General features: G+C 51.3%; 1 protein-coding gene across 7 annotated transcripts in view; it reads left to right on the plus strand.

Moving 5' to 3' along the window:
* NUP214 (nucleoporin 214) overlaps positions 1 to 18,689 on the plus strand; it is an 85,692-nt gene extending 67,003 nt beyond the window's left edge. For 4 of the 7 annotated variants that reach the window (XM_084797863.1, XM_084797866.1, XM_084797864.1 and 1 more), the window contains exons 31-36: positions 6,921 to 7,077; positions 10,188 to 10,340; positions 13,464 to 13,635; positions 17,317 to 17,456; positions 18,137 to 18,161; positions 18,427 to 18,689. In XM_084797863.1, coding sequence (XP_084653989.1) covers positions 6,921 to 7,077; positions 10,188 to 10,340; positions 13,464 to 13,635; positions 17,317 to 17,456; positions 18,137 to 18,161; positions 18,427 to 18,460 — 681 coding nt within the window. In that variant the 3' untranslated portion in view covers positions 18,461 to 18,689. The remainder of the gene's footprint in view (positions 1 to 6,920; positions 7,078 to 10,187; positions 10,341 to 13,463; positions 13,636 to 17,316; positions 17,457 to 18,136; positions 18,162 to 18,426) is intronic. The other 3 variants (XM_084797865.1, XM_084797868.1, XM_084797869.1) reach the window with 2 other exon arrangements.
* Positions 18,690 to 21,685: the final 2,996 nt, after the last annotated feature.

A 21,685-nucleotide genomic window follows, 5' to 3' on the forward strand; every position in this document is an offset into this window, starting at 1 on the left:
ACTGGACCCTGTGCTGAGCTATCTGTGTCCTAGGCCTCCTGCCCCCTGACCCTGTGCTGAGCCTTTACACTGGACCAGGCAGTGTTTGGTGCTTCGTTGAAATAACTCATATAATCAGGTTGACTACTCCATAGTTAAGTGCTGTTACTGTTGTTGTTGTTGTCGTTGTCGTTGTTGTTGTTGTTTGAAATGGCTTTCTCCGTGTTAGACTTGGCTGTCCTGGACTCATTTTTTTGTAGACTAGGCTGGCCTGGAACTCAGCAATCCGCCTGCCTCTGCCTCCCGAGTGCTGGGATTAAAGGCGTGCGCCACCATGCCCGGCTTACTGTCTGCACTTAGAAAAGAAGGACAGTGGGATCTGGGAGTGAGTTACAGGCCACCAGCTGCACTCAGGAGAGCAGCCTCGCCAGGGTCCCTTCAGGAAACAAGTGTGGTGACTGAATTGGGAGTGAGGGCCACTGAGGCCACAGTGAATTCATGCTGTGGTGCTTGTTTTGTTTTTAATATTTATTTATTTTTATTTTTTGTGCATTGATGTTTGCCTGCATGTTTATGTGAGGGTGTCTAATCCCCTGGAACTGGAGTTATAGCTGGGAATTGAACCCGTGTCCTCTGGAAGAACACCAGTACTCTTAACTTCTAACCTTCTCTCCAGCCCAAAAAACCCTATTTTTAAAAGCAGTGCTAGACTAGTATACCAAGCCAAGGTGGGGAAGTAGGAAAGGTGAGGACCTAGAAAATGGAAGTGGAGCTCAGGGGCCAGTTGTTTCCTGAGCACATTCACTAGCTTGAGAAAACTGGGCTATTTGTAGTTTCCATGGTAAATGGACAGAAACCAAGGTGTGTACAGAGTGGAGCATCCGGAAGGGACCTGCCCTAGATCCGTGGGGCTTGACCTGTGCGCATGGTCTGATGGCAGTATGGCAAGAAAAGCACAGCTGCTGTAGTTTAGAAAGCCTCTACTCCATGCCTCAAGTTATTTCTGCCCACAGCCAAATCCATCAGAAGGAGCTCTGAACAGGAACAGTCAGCATCAGGCACATCACAGACACTTCTGTTAGACAGCTCTGCTGTGCTTGTTTAAAAGACAGAGAAGAGAAACTTGGAAAAGTCCCGTCAAGGGTGAGAAACTCTAAAGTGTCAAAGCATCTAAAAAGGACCAAATAGAGCCCATATACATGCACTATGGATGTGTTCAACAGCAGACTAGGCTGAGCAGGAAGCAGTAGCGTACAAGGTGCTCGGAGTGTGGGCTCCGCAGACTGCACGGCTTTGCAGACACCAGAGCACCAGAGCGGCTGTGGGCAGTCTGCAGAAACAGCAAGCCATGGGCTGCAGCGATGGCTCAGAGGACCCAGGTTTGGTTCCCAACACCCACATGGTGGCTCTCAGCCTCCAGTAACTCCAGTCCCAGGGCATCCAGTGCCCTCTTCTGCTCTCTGCAGGCACCAGGTACCCATGTGATACACATGTGTACACACATGCAGACAGAGCACTCACGTACATAAAGTAAGTAAGCAAAAGAACATGGTATGTTCCTGTAAAGCTTTACAAACAGTGAGTGGGGCTTCGGGCTCTGCACTCTTAATTCGCTGACCCATGATCTGGAAGTTGGGGCAAACTTTGTGACTGTGTCATGTTGGTCAGAGACATAGAGAAGGTGGAGAGCCCTCTAAGAGAAGCCACACGGAGGTGCCTGAGAGCCACTGACAGAACAGAGTATGTGTTGGCAACGTATAAAAGGACAGAAGTTCCCAAAGGCTGAGATATCCAGCCAGTGCCCAGCTAAGCACATGGAAGGTAACGAGCCCGAGACCCAGGTGAACACAGCAACCACAGTAAAGACTAACGCTATGTGAGGAAGGAGCCTCCTGTCTGCAGAGCAGTACTTAGACTGACCCTGTGAAGACTGTGGGAAGAGAGAGTCCATCCACCTCAGATTCCAATCCAGCAGAAAGTCCTTGGGATGAAGTGAACAAACATGCTGAGATTTCTCGTCCAGCAGACCTGAAGGAAACCCAAGGGATATTTAAGAAGAAATTTGATCTTGACAGAAGTATGGCTTTAACTTTAGGGGGAAACAGCATGAAATGGGGGAGACTGTAACCTATATAACCTTACAAAGAAAACCAAAACTGGCTGTTGGCCAGCTTCCGAGTGAGGGGACACAGCAGCTGCAGGCTCATGCTTTGCCAGTAGGAGTTACTATAGCCCTGGAAAGCCGTCTGACGTTAACAGCTGAACAGACACGATCTCTTCTGACCTAGATCTGCTCTGAGTATGGAACCAGGAGAAGTGAGTGAGGCCTTTGTCCAGCAAAGTTAGGGATAAAAACACTCACAGCCTTGCATCTGTAATAGCGAAGCCAGGAGGCAGCCTGGCTCTCGGAAGATGCTCAGCAAGTTTGTGCTATGTTCTTCTAGCAGAAAAAGACAGCAGCTGGTCGGGTGGTGCACGCCTTTAATCCCAGCACCCAGAGGCAGGCAAATCTCAGAGTTTGAGGCCAGCCTGCCCTACAGAGTGAGTTCCAGGACAGCCAGAGTCACACAGAGAAACCTGTGTTCCCACACACACACACACACCCCAAAAAAAAAGGAGGGAGAAAAACAGCAGTATACTGTAGTGTGCTGCTCCTAACAGAACAAAGTGGATGCAGGAACACACACGCCACTGCAGTGATGTGTGGAAAGGGAAGTCTACCACTACAGTACTTACCCCAGACTGCCAAGGACAGGCAGGCTCACCTGAGGTGACAACAGTTCCAATGGCAGTCACTTTTAGGACGGTGTGTGTGAGGTATTGAGGGAGTGCTGTAGAGCACTGAGAGAGATGCCTAGAGCACTGAACTCATGTCAGAATTTGTCAAGCGTTTCATATGGGTATGGGAAGTTTGAGCTTAACAAAAAGAGTAGGGCTGCTGTGATGGCTTGGTGAATGAGTGCAGGGGCATGCATACAGTATGTGCACACACACATTATAAATAGCATTTAAAAAAAAAAAAACAGCCCTGGTGAGGTGATGTGCTCTTTTAATCCCAACACTCTGGAGGCAGAGGCAGGAGGATCACTGCGAGGTCAAGGCCAGCCTGGTTACAGAGTGAGTTCCAGGATAGCCAGGGAGACATAGAAACCTTGTCTTAAAACAAAACAAAACAAAAAAAAAGAAAGTAGGTCAATGACAATTAGAAAAGAAGACAGTGCTGTTGTACAGCTTTATTCCTGCCTGAGCCAGACATAACTTGAGCCTGTGGTTCCGGCACTCATGAGACCAAGCCATGAAGATCACAAGTTCAGAGTCAATCTGGACTACATAGTAGCAAGATCTTATCTCAAAAATAAATAGTTTTTAAAATTGAAATGAGGCTCACGAGGTAGCTCAGTAGTTAAAGGGGGGCTGGTGACCTGAGTGTGATCCTCAGGAATCAAGAGATGAAAGAAGAGAACTAGCTCCTGCAGATTGTCTTCTGGTGTGTGCGCATGCACTCTCGTGTGCTCACACACTAAGTGGAGAAGAGCTAAATTGGTAACTTTTATGTTTACTTTACCACAGTTTAAAAAAAAAAAAGAGACTGGGCATGACCTTTAAATTGGTTTGGCCAGGACAGCGCCTTACCTGTAACCCCAGCACTCAGGAAGTGGCAGCAGGAGGACCACTGCAAGTTTAAACCAGCTTGTGCATGGGGAGCTCTGTCTCAGGCTGAAACTAAGGAAATCAGTGACACTCTTTGCAGATGAAAAGCGAAGGCTGGGCCCCTCAGGATAAAGGCACCCACAAGATACAACCAGAGAACTGACTCCACCAAATCTGTCCTCTAATATCCACAAGCTTCTTGTGACATATGGACACACATTAATTTTTAAAAATTAATAAAGGATGGATAATTAATAGACATAAAGATGTTCAGCTCATCAGTACAAATTCAAACCACAGACATGCACACCAGTAATGTTGCAGAAGTCAAAGGGACAGGGAGCCACTCAGCAGCTAGCGTGTTTGTTAGGCACAAGGGTCCCGGTGTGGATTCCCAGTCTCCACATCTACAAAGAGGTGATGCTGTGCACCTGCAATCCCAGCACTGGCAGAGGCAGGAAGGTCTCCAGGGCTTCCTGCCCAGCCAGCCTAGAGTTTGTTCCAGGGTCAGTCAGACCCTGTCTCCAGAGTAGGATAAAGCAGAGAAGCTACTGAGGAAAACACTCAACATCAACACCTAGCTCCACACACAGGGATAAAGTCCAGGGTGTTCTCAAGACACAGGAGCATAAATGGGTCACCAAGCATGGGCAATAGTTTGAGATTATCTAGTAAAGGACTACCCAGAATTGTTCTTTAGACAAATGTTTGCACATATGTCTCGAGAAATGTCATAATCAGGGCCAGCAAGATAGCTCAGCATCTGAAGGTGGCACTGCCAGCCTGATGACCTGCGTTTGATCTCTGGAACCTACATAGTAGAAGGAAAGAACCTTCTCAGGTCTTGTTCTCTGACCTCTATATGTGGTGCATGCGCAAGTGTATAAGTAAAATATCCTAGCCAGGCATGGTGTCACACATCTGTAATGCCAGCACTTGGGGAGGCAGAGGCAGGTAGGTCACTGAGTTTGGGGCCAGGCTGGTCTACAAAGTGAGTCCAGGCAGGACAGCCAGGACTACACAGAGAAACCCCCTCTCAAATTAAAATAAAAAGATGTACAGATACCACACCTTCCCCCCAACACACACATACCTTTTCTCAGAAAAAGTAAGACCTAGAGCACAGAAGGAGCCTGCATGGCTGCCTGTCTGCCTTGGCCAGTGACCTTGCTCCAGGTCACCTAGGAGACAGATAACCTGACCGCTGAGGGAGACAGTCCGGTGACAGCCAGAAGTGAACACCGCATCCTGAAGTAGACATCCTTCCTGGTCCTCAAATAAGAGTGACCCCTCTCTGGGACACAAGGGTACTGCCCTCACTGCTGTCCTTTCAGTGAAAGGTCTACCACACAAGGGAAAGTGCCAGGAGAGCTACCCCCAGCAGTGGGAAGTAAGGCAGCCTGGGCTGCACAGAAAGACCCTAAACCATTTATAACAGTCCATCAATTGAGGGTCCAGCTGTGGGACTGGGGACAGTGGCTTTAACCACATGCTGCAGAGTGCGTGGGAGAATACTGACAGCAGTGGGGCGGAGTTTCAGCAGAGGAACACGTTTAAGAAGCAGTCACGGTCTGCGTGAAGTGTCTTGAGGCGAAGGCGAGCACTATGGGAACTTAGCTCTGGACTTTGACTCGCTCGCCTCACTTAGCATTAGTTGCCCGCTTGTGCTCATTCTGTGATGGCAGCTCAGGCTGTGTTCTAGAGCACGCTGTCCATATTTGATGGGTTCCTGAGTTCCAGCCCAATGCATGGAGGTTAGGGACACCCCATACATGCTTCTGTCGTCATGGCTCCTGTCCTTGCAAAGGCCATCACTGGTTGGTACACGATTGCATTTTTTTAAAGTTTAAGGGCGGGGTCTGGGTCTATCCAGTAGACTAAGTGTGCTGCCCTTGTCTACTGTGCAGAGCAGACACTGGGGCTGCAGGTAGGAGAGCTTTTAGATGCTGGCAGAGCGGCCAGATTGCTGCTGAGATTGTAGACAAATAAAAGGATCGGCCCAGCACTGCACAAGCACAGGTCATGTAGAAGCTAAGCTGCAGCTAGTCCAAACCAGAGGAGCTAGAAGAGGGCAGGATTGGCGGTGGGGTTAAGTGATGAGGTACGGAGAAGAGGGCGGGGTTAAGTGATGCTCTGCTGCTCACAGCCATTCTCAGAGGGGCTGTTTCAGGTGCAGTTTGTTATGGGTTTTTTTTTTTTCAATGGAACCGTTTGCAAATTTGTGTCATCTTTGCATGAGGGCTACACTAATCTCTCTATTGTTCTAAATTTAGTATATGTACTGCATAAGCAAGCACTCGGGTGAAGTTCTAAAGCTCAGTTTGTTTCCCGCCATCATTTTTTGTTGTGGTGGTGGTGGTTTGGTTTTTGTTTTTTCAAGATAGGGTTTCTCTGTGTAGCCTTGGCTGTCCTGGACTCGCTTTGTAGAACAGGCTGGCCTCGAACTCACAGCGATCCACCTGCCTCTGCCTCCCAAGTGCTGAGATTGCAGGCGTGGGCCACCATGCCCGGCCATTTCCCGCCATCTTAAAGAGGGCAGTTCTCTGCCTCGCAGGAAGGCTGAGCAGCACCACTGTGCCCCTCGGCTTGCAGCCCGCGTTGCTCCTCTGTGCCACTGCCCTTTGCTACAGCCTCTTATTCTGCATGGTCAGCCAAGGCGGTGCCGGCTTAACTAATGTGAGCAGCCCCTGAGCTCAGGCTGGCCTCCCCCAAAAGAGCCAGTTTCTAAACAGAAATGAGTGCCTGGCGCTCAGCACAGCTCTGAGTCAGCATGTTAGCGGCACCCTGTGCGCCCTTGAATGGAATTCAGCAGTGGCCATCATTTCAGCACAGGGGCTAATTTCGGCTGCTCTCTGCAGCACTGGGCACACTACTGTGAATTAAAAGTGCACAAGTGGAGAGAAATGCCTAAAAATCACTTGTCATCGCTCATGGCTTCAGCTAACACTAGAGGACTCTGAGGAGACCATAGCTCCTCCTTGTTTTCAAACTTGTATTTGACTTGATTTTCCTGTCCCTGGGGTTGAGTCAGCCAGTGCAGGCAGCATGTCAGAAAAGCGTTGAGCACCCACCAGCTCTTAAGTGCAGTAAACCAAGCACCCCAGATATGGAGGAAGTCTGGAATCAGCCTCTCCTGGGCTGTGGAGTGCCGCTCCAGACCTGATGACAGTGCTCCTGCTTCTCCCAGCTGCCCAGCTGTGAGCCTGTCCCGCCGCAGTATAGCCTGCAGTTGTACGATGACCTCTCACCCTTTCTTGCTTCCTGTTCCCCCACCCCGTTTGGGTTTTTAGCAGTCATCCACTTCCAGTGGCAGCGTGTTTGGGTCTGGAAACTCTGCGAGAGGGGGCGGTTTCTTCAGTGGCCTTGGAGGGAAACCCAGCCAGGATGCTGCCAACAAAAACCCATTCAGCTCGGCCAGCGGGGGCTTTGGATCGACAGCCACCTCAAGTAAGTGAGAAGAGACCCCCAGCCTTCTGTCCTCTGATGCCATTGTCACCCTGTGGTAATGTCAGAGCTTCAGGAACAAATACAGAGAGGGGTGGGTCTGTACCCACATCGCTCTGTCTTAAAGCGGTACCCTCCGTACTTGTGAAAAGACCGCAGAGCCGCAGGGAGAGATGAGAGGGGCCGCTGCTTCTGTCTTCCCTCCCAAGGCCAGTGCCTTCCCTTCCCTTCCCTCCCCTGAGATTGCGGGGAGGCAGCAGTGCTTCCGCTCGCCTGGCTCCCTGACTCTGAAGGGCACTGACAGTTGGCTCATCGGTTACCTTTACTCTTTCCTGCCTCTCCCCCTGAAGCTCTACTTACTAGCACTTTTTTCTCCAGCCAGTTTTCCGTGTTGTGCATTGCTCTGTCTGCCATGGTTGGAAGTATAAAACTGTGTGCTGCTGCTGTGGCTGGGATGGCAGGTTGGGCTCCTGTCAGCAGCAGCTTCACGGTTCCACTTCATGTGCTGTGCTGAGCTGCCCCAGGTCCTGACAGCCCTTGTGCTGTGTCTCCCGGCTGTTTTCATAACAGTAAGGCCTGTGGAGTTAAGAGCAATGCTTTCTGTCCCAGTTTTGCTCTCTGCCTGTATAGATCAAGGACTGGCTGTCCTGACCTCCCTGCTCTGGTGACATATGGCAGGATTGCTCGTCACCAGGCTGTGCCATGAAGGACTTAGAATCTAGAGTGAAGGGATCTCAGAAATTGTATTTTCAAAAACTGTTTTGCAGACGAACAACAGAATCCTGATAAGGAAAACAAAGATAGGTTCAAGCCAAGGCAGGGGCTGAGAATCCCGGTGTAATGGAAGTGTTTAGCCAGCTGCTGCCCATGCCTGAAGGGCTCTGTGGAGCAAATGCTGTAAAAGCATGGTCCTTTCGGGTCAGAGCGAGAAAAGAGCAGATGTGGAGCTCAGCTCAGATACATGTGTCAGCCAAACACATAGTCACTTGGCATGCTGCTTAGAAATTGGGGTGGATCCCAGATGTAGGTCATCATCTGTGAGGCCGTGTTACCAGCCAGTTTTGTTAATGGCTTAGATGTGTCATATCCCTGAAAGAAAAAAAAAAAGTCCTCTGCTAGCCAGTTTATCTCTGACCCTGTGGCTTTTGCTTGTCAGCTGGCCTTCTCCCAGAGGTCAGTCTGAGCTGACATGGGAGTCAGTCCTGCACATCCCTCCCTGTGCCTGAAGTCATCCGAAGGGAGTGTTGACCCAGTGGAAGTGAGGACGCCCCACACACCAGGACTCTCCCTCCGTGGATGCTTGTCAAACACTCACCTGGCCTGGATGCCAGACACTGAGTGGTCTTAATGGTTCTTTTATGATTTGGTAGTAAAAGGGTCCAGGAACTTCTTGAACACTATGGCCAGGTAAAGTGTAGGCTAAGTGAGAGGCAGGAGCAGTGGAAGGACTGTGCTGGCTGCTCTAGGGAAGGCGTTGTCCTGCTTGCTTTCTGCAGACTCCAGTGACTGCCTTTCTCCATGTTGCCTCTGGCGTCAGATGCTCGTGAGCTCTGTTGCTTCCCTGAGCTGAATTCCCACTCATTTCCTGCCCACCTCTCACATAGGTCCTCCTCTGCTGCCTCATCTCCGTTATATGGCTCATGATCCCATCCCGTCCACACCTCCGGTCTTTACCATGGTTGGGAAATCCATCTCAAGTCAAATATTTTTAAGCTGCTTTTATTTTGCCACAGTTCTTATGCAGAACCCTTTGGCAGTTTCCTCCCAACTGGAGGATTGAGTCCAAGCTCACTTCAGCCTAGAGTCCAGGCTGTGTGAAAACATGATCACGACAGACAATCTGGGAGCACTGTAGCCAGAAGCCAGTGTGTGTCCTTTTGAGAAGTTGTGTCATCCCCAGAGACAGGCTGTTAGATTCTGAGGTCATTTGAAACTCAGCGCCCTGTGTGCATTGTCACCATAAGTCTCATCCTGACCCTGAGTTAGCATTGTTCTCTCCGTGCTCTCTCTCTTCACGGGCCTGCAGGATGCTTGTGTTGGAATGGGGAGGCCATTTGGTTCACGTCTGCAGCCTGCAACGCCTGCTCCATGCTGTTCCTGAGGCGACTCTCCTGGAGAGGAGCCTGGGTCAGCAGGGAAGGCGCCAGGAGACCTGTGTCCTGTGACTTCAGACTGCAGAAGGCTGGGACCTGAGCTCTCTAACACTCTGGCTGTTGGATTCAATTTGTAGTGGGTCAGACCTTGATGTTGAATGTTGTTGGGCGTTGCCAAATAGAAACCTGAAAGGGCCTCACGAGGCTTGCAGGGTGGAAGCCAGGCAGATGCCAGCTGCACTTGTCTCTGTCATCCCAAAGTATCAGTCCTTGTTGGCTCTGAGTGGCGGATTCCTGCATACATAAAGAGCCTTCTACAGTGAAACATAGTCCATCCACCAAGGCAGGACTTAGAGGCTGTTCCTGACCCCTCCCCTCTCCCCCTCAGGTCAAGGAGCAGTGGCAGCAGACTGCACAGCTCAGCAGCAGCCAGCATGCTGGCCGGCAGCCATGCACTGGGCCAGGTTCTGCTCTGGCTTCGAATCTTCTAGTGTGACATGAGAGATAGATAAGATCTAGCCTTGTATAGAAGGAAGTAAAAGCCCAGGGAGCTGGAGACATGGCTCAGAGGTTAAGAGCACTGCCTGCTCTTCCAAGGGTCCTGAGTTCAATTCCCAGCAACCACATGGTGGCTCACAACCGTCTATAATATGATCTAATGTCCTCTTCGGGTCTGCAGATGTATATTCAAATAGAGCACTCATACATAAAATAAATGAAATCTTTAAAAAAAAAGAAGAAGAAGAGGTAAAAGTCCAGTAGGCAAACAGCTGGCAATCTCTGGTGGGTGGACCAAGCCCTCAGGAGCCCTGCTGTGAGGCCTCAATTGCCCTTTAGTTTTTTCCTTACAGAGCTGCCCCAGGAAAGCCTGAGCCTGAGCGTCAGTGGTCAGTGGTTTCAAGCTCATCATCAGGAGCTCCCTGCACGCTGGGCTGCGCCATTGTCCTGTCTGTCCAGACACTCAGCTGATGTGTGTCCCTTCTATTCAAGCTTCCTCACACCTGTTCCTGCCCCCTTTAGATACCTCTAATCTGTTTGGAAACAGTGGAGCTAAGACATTCGGAGGGTTCGGCAGCTCATCCTTCGGGGAACAGAAGCCTGCTGGCACATTCAGCTCTGGCGGTGGGAGCGTGGCATCGCAAGGCTTTGGATTTTCCACTCCAAATAAAACAGGTAACCTACAAGTATGACCCGTGCTTATCCGTGTGCATGTGAGGGTGACTGGTGAGCTTATGTAAGGAGCACTTCTGGGAGGCAGTGGCCTAGGGCGCTTGTCTCAGGGAGTGGGACTGCAGTAGGAAGAGGCTACTTGGTTCTCCAGCTTACTTCTGTATTGAGCGTCTGCTGCCTTTCTGATACCTAAGACACACTTTAAAAAGAAGGAAACCAGGTGTGGAGATGCACGCCTTCAGTCCCAGCTCTCCAGAGACAAAAGCAGGTGGCTGGCTGTGAGGTGAAAGCCAGCCTTGTTTACATAGTGAGACCCTGTCTGCAAAACTAGAAATAAAAGTTTTTCTTTTACAAAGAGAAGGTGTATAATATAGTATTTAAAAGAAATTAATCCTCACAAGAAAGACTATCAAAATACTTAATAATTGTGGAAAAAACAACCCAATATGGTATAACCCCAGCAGTTGGAAGGCAGAAGGAACCAGATCTCTGTGAGTTTGAGGCCAGCTTGATCTACCTAGCCGAGACCCTGACTCAAAAGAAGGGGGCGGAGGGAGTAAGGGAACCTGACAGCATGTGCTGCGGAGCCTTCTGTAGCAGGGGCTTACCTACAACGCTCCAGGCTCAGACCCTCTGCCTTACAGCATCTTTTGATTTCCCAAGTCACGGTTTTAGGCTTTTGTTTGATTTTGGGTTTTGGTGATAGTATTTCCCTATTCAAGCAAAGCTGTCCTAAACTCACCATCCTCCAGCCTCAGCCTCCTGGACACTGGGATCACGGGTCTGCGCCACCCTTTTTAGTCATTTACTTGAAATAGGCATCTATAAACCTTTAATAACTTTTATATGATTTTCATTTAAGGTTTTCACATGAAAATGAAATATTACTTAATGTTCATTTTATGTATGCGGGTGTTTTGCCTACACGTCTCTGCACCATCTGCACTCGTGGGACTCGTGGAGGTCAGAAGGTGGTGTTGGATCCCCTGGGTCTGGGGTTACAGGTGGTTGTGAGCTGCCACGTGGGTGCTGGGACTCAAACCCAGGTCCTGGAAAAGCAGCCAGTGCTCTTAACTACCGAGCTGTCTCTCCTGCCCCATGACACATGCTGTTAGTTTCTGTCACCTGCTTGCCTGACGTCTGTAGCTGCCTGCAGTGCTGGTCCTGCTGGTGGGAGACAATGGGCTAGGGGTCTTGGAGGGGGCAGGGGTGGTGCTGCTGAGAAGGAGCCTCCCTAGAGCTCCTCCCCTGGGGAGTGCGCACGATTGTTTGCCCTTGGATGGATGGCGCGTTCTGAATTGGCCCCTGTATGAGGAGATGATGATAATCTTGGAGTGGCTGACCCAGATTAGAAGGTGACCCTGAAATGCTTCTAGAGACGTGCTGTGTCCCTTTTCTAAGAAGAGCAGCTTGGTTCTAGGTTGCCAGTTCTCAGTATCTTTTCCCTAGAATTTAAAAAAGAAACTTGAAATAGGCATTGCAGCTTTGTTTTGGGGACACACACAGAATAATTTCAAAATGAAAAGGCCACAAAGCTTTTAGCTCTGGACAGGTCCAGAGCTGGTGCTACCAGCAGGTAGCTCCTATGGTCAGCGTGGCTCACTCGGCAACCTTCTGAGACCCGTGTGTGCTTCTGCACGGCTGTGTGCCTCTCTGTCTGCTTACCCTCCTGCCTGCTGCTTTCCAGGTATCATTAGAACTTCTCATTTTCCTCTCACATTCCAGCAAGAAGTCTAAACAATATTGTGTACGAGGTGCTACATAAAACCTTGTATGTCTAGGAAGAAAGTGCAACCAGATCTGTGATCAGCTTAAATAATTAAAGTACAGTGGTTTTTAGCACTTTTTTTTTCCACTCTGTTTATATTTGTAATCCACGTCTCTGTAGCACAGCCTGGAATTTCACTCAAGGTTTTAAAATACAGAACGGTAACCTAAGCATGAGCCATGGCAAAAAGTATCTCCCCATTGTGCAGCCCCTGTGAAAGATAGACACATAATTCAATCGCAAGTGACCGCCGCGCTCACCTGACCCCGCGCGTGCCCTCCATTTGATCTTCCTGACTCGGGTGGCAGAGCAGTGTGCGTGCAGTAATGCCTGGTCCGCCTTTTGGACAGTTGATTTGCATTCAGTAGTAATGACCCTGCCTCCTTCCTTTGATCATATCCTTGATGGGCTGATGCCCCATTACTCCCCTTAGCACATGTTCAAAGCCAACATAATGGCATCTCCGTCCGGTTAAGCATGCCTTCACTACCTTTCTCTTCTAAACCTCAGAACTTGGAGGTTTGAGGACACCTCAGGAGCAGGGGACTGACACACAGATGGTCCTCCCCACCGCTCAGAGCAGGCTGCCTGGTGCTTGACCTGACCCGGTTCTGTTGTCCCCACCCTGCATGCTGTGGCCTGGAGTCCTGATCTAGGCACTCTGGCCATCCTCACAGCTGGCTCAACACCTGGTTGAATGTATACTATGAGCTTCCTCGGAGGAGAAGGAGGGTCCTGTGTGTTACAGTGTGGCTGCGGAAAGAAAGCACTTGAAAAATTCCTCCATGCCACAGTCAGGGACACTGGTGGTAGGCTGCAGCCTCCTGGCTGTAAATAAATAAAAGGCACGTGGCTGGGTGCCAGCCTGCACCACCCTGCTTCTGCTGTGACCCAGTTCGTGGGTTCTGCCAGGGAAGGGGTTTTGACCCTTCAGTTTTATTAGTTGGGTTTCCCTGAAACTGAGGGCCTGGTCTGTGTGATAACAAATGATAAAGCCTGCCATCCTGCGGCCGCTGTGTTGGGACACAGGCTTTAGGGGTAAGGCTTCTGTGAGGCGTCACAGACATCTTGTGGCTGGAAAGGAACCTGGGATGGGCCCGCAGAGTGTGTGGGTGGTTTGCTTTCACGGGTTTCATATAAGTTCTATCTGCCTCAGGAAGGCATAGGTGCGGAGGCATCTTAGTGCCATCGACCCTCTGCTCCTATCGGGGATGAGGGATGGAGATTGGGGTGTTGTGCCTCTTGGGTTCTTGTGTTGGAATTACTGACATCCTATCTCCCTTTCTCCTCCTGCTTGATGCCTTCTCTTCCTGTCTCCTTTTCTTTCTCCTGTTTCTGTTTGCCTCTGTTTTGCTCAGGTGGCTTCGGTGCTGCTCCAGTGTTTGGCAGCCCTCCTACTTTTGGGGGATCCCCTGGGTTTGGAGGGGTGCCAGCATTCGGTTCAGCCCCAGCCTTTACAAGCCCTCTGGGCTCGACGGGAGGCAAAGTGTTCGGAGAGGGTACTGCGGCTGCCAGCGCAGGAGGATTCGGGTAAGCTGCAGGCGGGGCCTGGGGAAACCACAAGCTTGTATCAGCCCAAGGCACCGGGGCCTGGCGGTCTTACCTTCTCTAAACCAGACAGTGACCTGGAGGCCTAGCCTTGAAAAAGGCAAAAAAAAAAAAAAGGTGCTAGGAGATTCCTTTCCTCTCTAGGACCAGGCACATTGTAACCAAGTTCTTAAAAGCATGGGTGGGCCAGGTGTGGTGACACAGGCCTTTAATCCCGGAGGCAGAGACAGGCGGATCCCTGTGAATTCGAGGCCAGCCTAGTCTACAGAGAGAGAGAGTCCAGGACAGCCAAGGATATACACAGAGAAACCCTGTCTCAAAGAACAAAAGCATGGGTAGATGTTGGCCACGCTGCTGGCTGCCAGTGCATAGCACGCAGGTCGTCAATACTTTGTTCTCTGGACCAGGTTTGCTGCAGCCAGGCCTGTGTCTCAGGTGGTCCTTGTGTAGAAAATCCTGAGGGAAGAGTTCTCAGCACATCTTCCTCTTAGAATTGTTCTCTTGAGACACCTGTTATCCTTTACCGAACAACTCCTTTGTCTGCTGTTTCCAGCCCTGACCCACAACTGGCTCACATAGGGCACCAACTGGGTAGCCTCTATACAAGGTTGCTGCTGTCCTCTTGGTGTCAACAGCTGCTCTGATCCTGCACACATCCTCACCAGAAAGTACCATAGCAAGGTTGGAGAGATTGCTCAGTGGTTAAGAGTACTGACTACTCTCTCCCACAGGACCTGGGTTCAGATCCCAACACCCATGCGGCAGCTCACAACTGTCTATAACTATCTGTAACTGACACCCTCACACCAACACACATGCAGGCAAAACAAGAGTGCACACAAAAGAAAAAAGAAAGAAAAAGAAATACCATGGCAGAGGTTTGCCTCTAATGGCCCTAGAATTTTAGTCTAGTTGCCAAAACCCCAAGGAGAGAAATAGCCTTTGCTCTACCATAGTGTCTCCACTAAATGTTGTGGTAGCTGCAGACTCCCTGACTTGAAGGAGATACTGAAGCCTAAAATGGGCCTAAACAGGCTCTCATCCTTGGTGCCCAGCTCAGAACAGAGCTGAAGGTCAGGCGTACCATGGGTGTCAGGCATTAGACAGCAGCAGCTTTATCCTGAAAATGAAGCGTGTTCTTATCAAACTTGGCTCCACAGAGGGGAGCAAGCCCGCTCAGGAGAGTGTGCAGATGGGCAGGCATTTCTTAAATGTCTTGTGGAAGCTAAGGGATCTGGGGAACTTCCAGAAGAGGGCTCAGAACCTCCCAAGGCCTGTGTTTTGCAGTTCTGGGTGGACTCCCATCTGCATACACTGGGAGTCTTGAGGTTTTCTTTGTTTATTTAAAAACAACTATTTGCATTACTAGTAGAGAAGTCCCCTCAGGGTTAGAAGTATAGCTCAGTGGTAGAGACTTGCTGGGCACGCTCAACACCTTCAAGAAGCTAGATTTTTCCTACATTGGTAGCCTATGCCTGTACAGGATGCTGAGGAAGGAGGGTTATGGAATCTGAAGCCCAGCATAAGCCACATAGGAAGACCCTGTCCTAAAATAGTAAGAATAAAGAAGTGAAAACAGGGCTGGGGAGATAGTTCAGTCAGTAAATAGTTGCCACAAAAGCATGAAGACCTAAGTTCAATCCCCAGCGCCCACATAAAAAGCTGGGCTTGGTGGCTTGTGGCCGTGATTCCCACACTGAGGAGATGCGTGTCTGCGGCTTGCCAACACTGAATCTCAGGCCCCAGGTCCCAGGAGAAAGGTGGCTAGCTCCCCAAAAGTGACACTTAAGGCTGATCCACACACACGGAAGGTTGGAGGAGTGTCTGGAATGTCTTAGCAGTCGTGACTGGCACGTCTGGGCTAGTAGGACATACCAGCACAGCTAGTAAGTCTCCGGGAAGACAGTTCCTGTGCCTGGTCACTGGTACTGCCCTAACTCTGACCCTGGCAGAGATCTGAGGTCACCCCTGAAGTAGGCGCACAGGACAGTGGGACCACTTGGGAATAGTGCAAAAAGGACCTGTGTGTGTGTGAGGGGCTGGAGCCACTCAGTGCCCCTTGTAGTGCTACCATTTACCCAGGTCCTGTGTCTTCTCTGCCTGACCTCCAGGAGGCCCCCCATCAAACCCCTCAGTATTTGTACTTACGTCCTCAGCCCCATTTGCTGGGTCAGATCTGGAGGGAGGACCCTTGAATGAGGGTTGTGCTAGGTGAGGGAGCAGGGAAGATGGCGTTTCTACATCAGTTGTGTACTTGCTGATTTTTATGAAACAAAATTCTGAATGAAATAACTTGGAAACTGCCCCTCACACACAGAAAATGTAAACAGGATGACTGCCTTTGCAGACAGAAGACCCTTTACTAATTGATTAAAAGCAAATAGCCAGCGATAGGGCTTCAAGGGTCAAAGCCATGGTGGAGGGAGGGGCTCTGCTTTCAGAGGTTGTCCTCTGACCATGCTGTTATCGCTAGCAGGCACACCTACACCGCGTCTCTCTCTCTCTCTCTCTCTCTCTCTCTCTCTCTCTCTCTCTCTCTCTCTCTCTCTCTTTCTCTCTCCCTCTCTCCCTCTCTCTCTCTCCCCCTCTCCCCCCCTCTCCCTCTCCCTGTCTCTCTCTCTCTCTCTCTCTCTCTCTCTCTCTCTCTCACACACACACACACACACACACACACACACACACACACACACACACACACACACGGCTAGCCGTGTAGCTCAGTGGTGGAGACTGACCGTGCACTCAGGAAGTCTTGTCAGGTTCACGCCCCCGCACCGCATAACGCAGCTGTGGCGATGCACGTCCCACATCCTGGTAACCGAGAGATGGAGATGAGAGGGCGAGAAGCTCAAGGTCGCCAGGCATGGTGGCACAAGCCTTTAATTTCAGAGGCAGAAAAGTCTCTGTGAGTTTGAGACCAGCCAGGGATACATAGTGAATTCCAGAACAGTCAGGCCTACACAAAGAGACCCTGTTTTAAAAAAAAGTTTAAGGTCATCCTGGGCAACATGGCAAATTCAAGACCAGCCTGAGGTACATGAGACCCTGTGCTGAAAATAATAAACAGTAAAGTGAGTAGAATCACCAGGCTCCGTGGTACTAGCTTGTGAGGCCAATGTAGGCAACATAGCAGAGTCCCAAAAGAAGTGGTGGCAGCCGGGCGTGGTGGCGCATGCCTTTAATCCCAGCACTCGGGAGGCAGAGGCAGGTGGATCGCTGTGAGTTCGAGGCCAGCCTGGTCTACAAAGTGAGTCCAGGACAGCCAAGGCTACACAGAGAAACCCTGTCTCAAAAAACCAAAAAAAAAAAAAAAAAAAAGTGGTAGCACAGTCGTGGCCTGGGCGGGTGGGGTGGGTAACAACTCCAACTTGATGGCCTGAAAGTGAATGCATTGGGGGAAGGGGAGGAGCAAGAAGCAAGCTGTGTTTGGTTCTCAGAGCGCACATACCGGCTGGGGACACTACATCCCTGCTGTCTTCCTTCCCAGAGCCGAGGTAAAAGCTGACTCTGGGCTGGAACCGGTTTCTCTGTCTTTTGGCTCTGTCCAGGCTTGTCACCACAGATCATGTGTGGCACATCCACAGCTGGTGACAGTGAACAAGTTGTGTGGGTGGCGCAGGGCCGAAGGGCCACACTAACCCTGTCCTCTCGTATGGACCCCAGGTTTGGGAGCGGCAGCAACACTGCGTCCTTCGGTACCCTCGCCAGCCAGAATGCACCCACGTTCGGGTCCCTGTCCCAGCAGACCTCAGGCTTCGGAGCGCAGAGCGGTGGATTCTCTGGGTTTGGGTCGGGCACAGGAGGTAAGCAGCCGTGCTATTTCCTCCCACAAAGGAACACACGTTCTGACCACTCAGCTGAAGTGGCTGAAAAATGCAAGACCCTTTAATTAGGATGGCAGCATTGTTGCCATTTCTGACACAATCCAAAGACACTTCTGAGTTAGTTCATTTTCTCTTAGGATTTTAGAACTACAGATAGTAACAGACTTACAAGGCCTTGGAGCCAGAGAGGGTGTGGGAACCTCCCAAGTCTTGTATTTGTACAGTGCTTACATCTTCAGAGAACAAATGTGTGTGTTCTGTGTTGTCCTCACACAGACTGAAGAGGCGAGCGCAGACCTCAGCAAAAGTGGGGGGGGTTTACAAATAAAGAAATGGCTGCAGAAGCTAATTGATGCCCAGAACTGCACGAGGCATCTGAGCCAGACCTAGAGTGTCTGCTTTTCTGGTTTCCTCATTAAATGCCACAGTGTGGCTGTGCAGACCCTCCCCCTGCAGCCAGAATTGGGGACCCCTAAAATAGTGAGGTATCTCCTCTCCCACTAGAGCCAGTGGCTCAGAGGGATGAACTGCAGGTGCCCTCAGCCGCCTTGCCGAGACAGGGTCAGGGATGCTTGTCATGGGGACCAATCAGGAAGGAGCCTACCTAGCTGCGCGGCCCTGGGCTCACGGTGGTAACATCTCCTTTCTTTTTTTTTCAGCATTCACCTTTGGATCATCTAACTCGTAAGTAGCTGCCTCCTGGGTTGAGTCGGCCTGGGTGTGGGAAATCCTGTTCTTGCTGACTTGTGGGGTCTGCGGTTGCCGTTTCAGAGCTGTGCCAGACTGAGCAGCAGGTGTGGGGTTTGGGCTGCTGGCCGGCTGGAGGCCATGTAAAAAGATGAGCGGCCTCCGGGGAAGCAGGGTCTGGGACACTTTGGTCATTTCCCTGGTGGTGTCTCCAGCTGCCTGCTGGGGCAGGAGCTGACCGTCTCTTGTGCATTTCTTGCAGGTCTGTCCAAGGCTTTGGTGGCTGGAGAAGCTGAGCCGGTGTCAGCGTTCCATCAGGTTCCTCTGACCCACTGTGCACGGCCTTCCGCTCTCCCAGGGCACAACAGGAGCAGGCTGTCCAATGAACTTTCTCATGAAAACCCACAGCCAAGAAGACACAGTGGAGACCAACGCTCAGCGATGCAGACTTGCCTGTTCCTGCTTTCAGATCTGCTGTCGGGTTTTTGCTCTGCTATTAAAGTGTTTGGGCTGGGTCTTCCCAGAGCGCCTGTGGGTTTACTCGGGTCACAGCCAGAGAAGTTCCTATGGCTGGGGAAGCCAAACCAGTTAGCTCTTCCCAGTGTCACCCTGGGTGGAACCCTCCATGCAGGAAAGAGGCAGCTCCCCCTTGGTGTCTATGCCACACATCCTTGGCTTCTACGCCAGACTCCTCTGAGGGCCACTGCGCACTTCGGAAGGACTTCAAATGCAGCACTTGACGCCTTCCTTCACAGCCAGTTGTGAGGCAGGTACAGCAAGCAGATCAGTGGACCAGCAAGCAGCTGAGCTCCCTGTCACCTGCTGCCCTGTCCCTGCTACTGTGTGCTGTGCATCTGCTGCCAGTTCCTTCTGAGTGCAGTGTACCGAAACAGTCTTCACACCCAGCATTTGTAGACACCTACAAACACCACGAAGCTCGCCGCTTGGGACCCATGAGTTGTGAGGACACCAGCAGCAGGATGGTGCAGGCTTGCCACGTGTACAAATCCGTTTTAGCGGCATGCTGCTTTCTTGGTATGTTATCTTGAGTGCTGGCATGTTCTGCTCCTCGGGCTGTGAATTTGCATGCTGCCAAGGCCTGGGCAGAGACAGCCCACTACACGGCAGTGCTCTGCTCTGGGTCAAGGGCAGACGGAAGAAGTGTGGTTTAGTTTGACGTACTGGAAAGATGCTCTGTAATGCCCTCGTGTCAGTGACTCTGGTTCTACTGTCCCCCACACCACAGCTTGCTCGGGTGTCCTTGGCCTCAGACAGGGAGACCCCTCTGTCCTGAAGCAGGTGTGTCTCTCTGTATGCTAGTTACTTTGCACACCGGGGTCTCTCAAGACCAAGGGGACTCCACTTGCAATAGGGAAAGCTCACAGAGGAGGCCATGTAACTGGCTAACTAGTTTTTTTCTGCCCGGGCATGCCATCCTGTCAACACCCACCCACCCCAAGCCCTTCTAGTCCCCTACAGGCTCCTTTCTGTAAATAGAAGTTAGGTCAGCCTAAACCCTTGACCTCAAATTCTCCGCAGTAATCCTCCATTGAGGCACATGTGACTTCTCTCCATGAGGCCGTATCAGCTGTGCTCTGCCAGATAACACCCCACCACTCACTGTCGTGCGGAGGCACAGGAGGAATGTGCTGCTGGTGTGCTGAGCGCCCCTGAGCTCCTTTTTTGGGATGGATTACATTGGTAGGTAGCAGGGTCAAGTCAGCAGTTCATCCCGTGTCCCCTGCAGCCCAGGATGCACAGTGCTCCTTGCCTGAGCCAGTGCTGCTGTAGGGGTTCACACCCCAGTGATGGGCCATAGGGCCCTGGAGGAAGTCATCTCACTCCTGGCTGCTTCGTGGAGCTGGAGACCATGTTTCCTCAGCTCTCGCTCATGTTCCCAGGTGTGAAGTGAAGTTAGTGCTTCAGGTGGTCACAGTGGCAGAGGTCAGTGTTTGGTTTCTTGGGGACAAAAGCTCCCATAAACCCAGTGGCTCTTGGCAGGCAGTTGGGCCTGAGTGTTGGTACCTAAGAGCACTGGCACAGAGCCAGAACGCAGTGGTCATGACTGCGTTCCTGTGTACAAGATCTTGCGTGGCACTGAGTATGGTTCCACGGCCTTGTTTTAAGAGACAAGTGCCAACCTCTGCCCCTTGGTCAGCAACCCCACCCCCAATAAGCAGGGGCTTGGTGAGGGGCATCATAGGTGTGGCCCATCTGTGCTCACAACTGTTGAGAGTTGAGGCACTGGTGCGGCAGAGCCGCTGTGGGCCCTCCAGCCTGCCTTCAACATGGAGGATGTCAGAGCCAGGGTAGTCACTGGCTGCCTGAAACGCCCTGCAACAGCAACAGCCATGAGAGGCATCGCAAAGACAGCCGTGCCCCTTGGCCATAGTTAGTTTGCCAAGCTCGTGGCACCTTTCTGGAACTGTCAGTAAGAGATGGGGGTTTAGTACTAAGCTGTCCTTAGGCACCTACTTTAAAAAAAAAAATCTGACTACACGAGTAGGTGAGTCACTCCATCTCTGGCAGGGAGTGCGAGCAGGCCCTCGTCCTACCTGAAGTGGCCAGCTGCCACCTGATCTCTGCCCCGCTGTTCAGTCAGTCCTACGTAACAACTTCCAATGCCTAAGTGACAGCTCATGCCACCCTCTGAAGGTACCTCTCGGGGTTCTTCTCTCAGCTCGTCAACGCCTCGATTTCCATTTTTAATTTCTAGCAGAGGACCTCACAGCCACTTCTCCTTAGCAAACACCACGGGCTCCTTGCGCTCCACCCAGTCACACAGGCCTCATCTGTGAGTCTCCCGATCAAAACCGAGAAGCCTGGAATAGTTATGCACACCTTTAATCCCAGCGCTTCGGGTTGGAGACTGGTGGATCACTGTGAGTTTGAGGCCACCCAAGGCCACAGAGTGAGGCCTCGTCTCAATAAAAAGAAAAACCTGGAGTCGCCTTGATCCCGAGCAACCCCGGTGTGCAAAGTAACTAGCACACGGAGAGACGGGCCTGCTTCAGGGCAGAGGGGTCTCCCTGTCTGAGGCCAAGGACACCCGAGCAAGCTGTGGTGTGGGGGACACACAAGCCACTAGAACCAGAGTCACTGGCCGCATGCTGACAGAGGGCATTACAGAGCATCTTTCCAGTACGTCAAACTAAACCACACTTCTTCCGTCTGCCCTTGACCCAGAGCAGAGCGCTGCCATGTTGTGGGCCTGAAAGATGACGGGCTGTCTCTGCCCAGGCCTTGGTGGCGTGCTAGTTCACAGCCCAAGGAACAGAGCACTCAAGACTATGCACTCAGAGAAAGCAGCATGCTACTAGGATGGAGCGGTACAGGCAAGGCCACACTGTTCCAGGGGCCAGGCCTGTGGCTCAAGTAGGCACAGGTTACTTCGCGTAAGCCCTGTGGCAGCAGCCCCACGGCCCCAGCTGTCGTGTCTACCCTTCCTTTGCTGTCTTTGGACTTATGAGAGTTCCAAAAGAGGTCAGCCTGCAGCCCGGTTAAGTCTGCAGTTGCTGCTT

This window comes from Acomys minous, assembly GCF_964271855.1.
Source record: "Acomys minous genome assembly, chromosome: 10".
In the NCBI taxonomy this organism is placed as follows: domain Eukaryota; kingdom Metazoa; phylum Chordata; class Mammalia; order Rodentia; family Muridae; genus Acomys; species Acomys minous.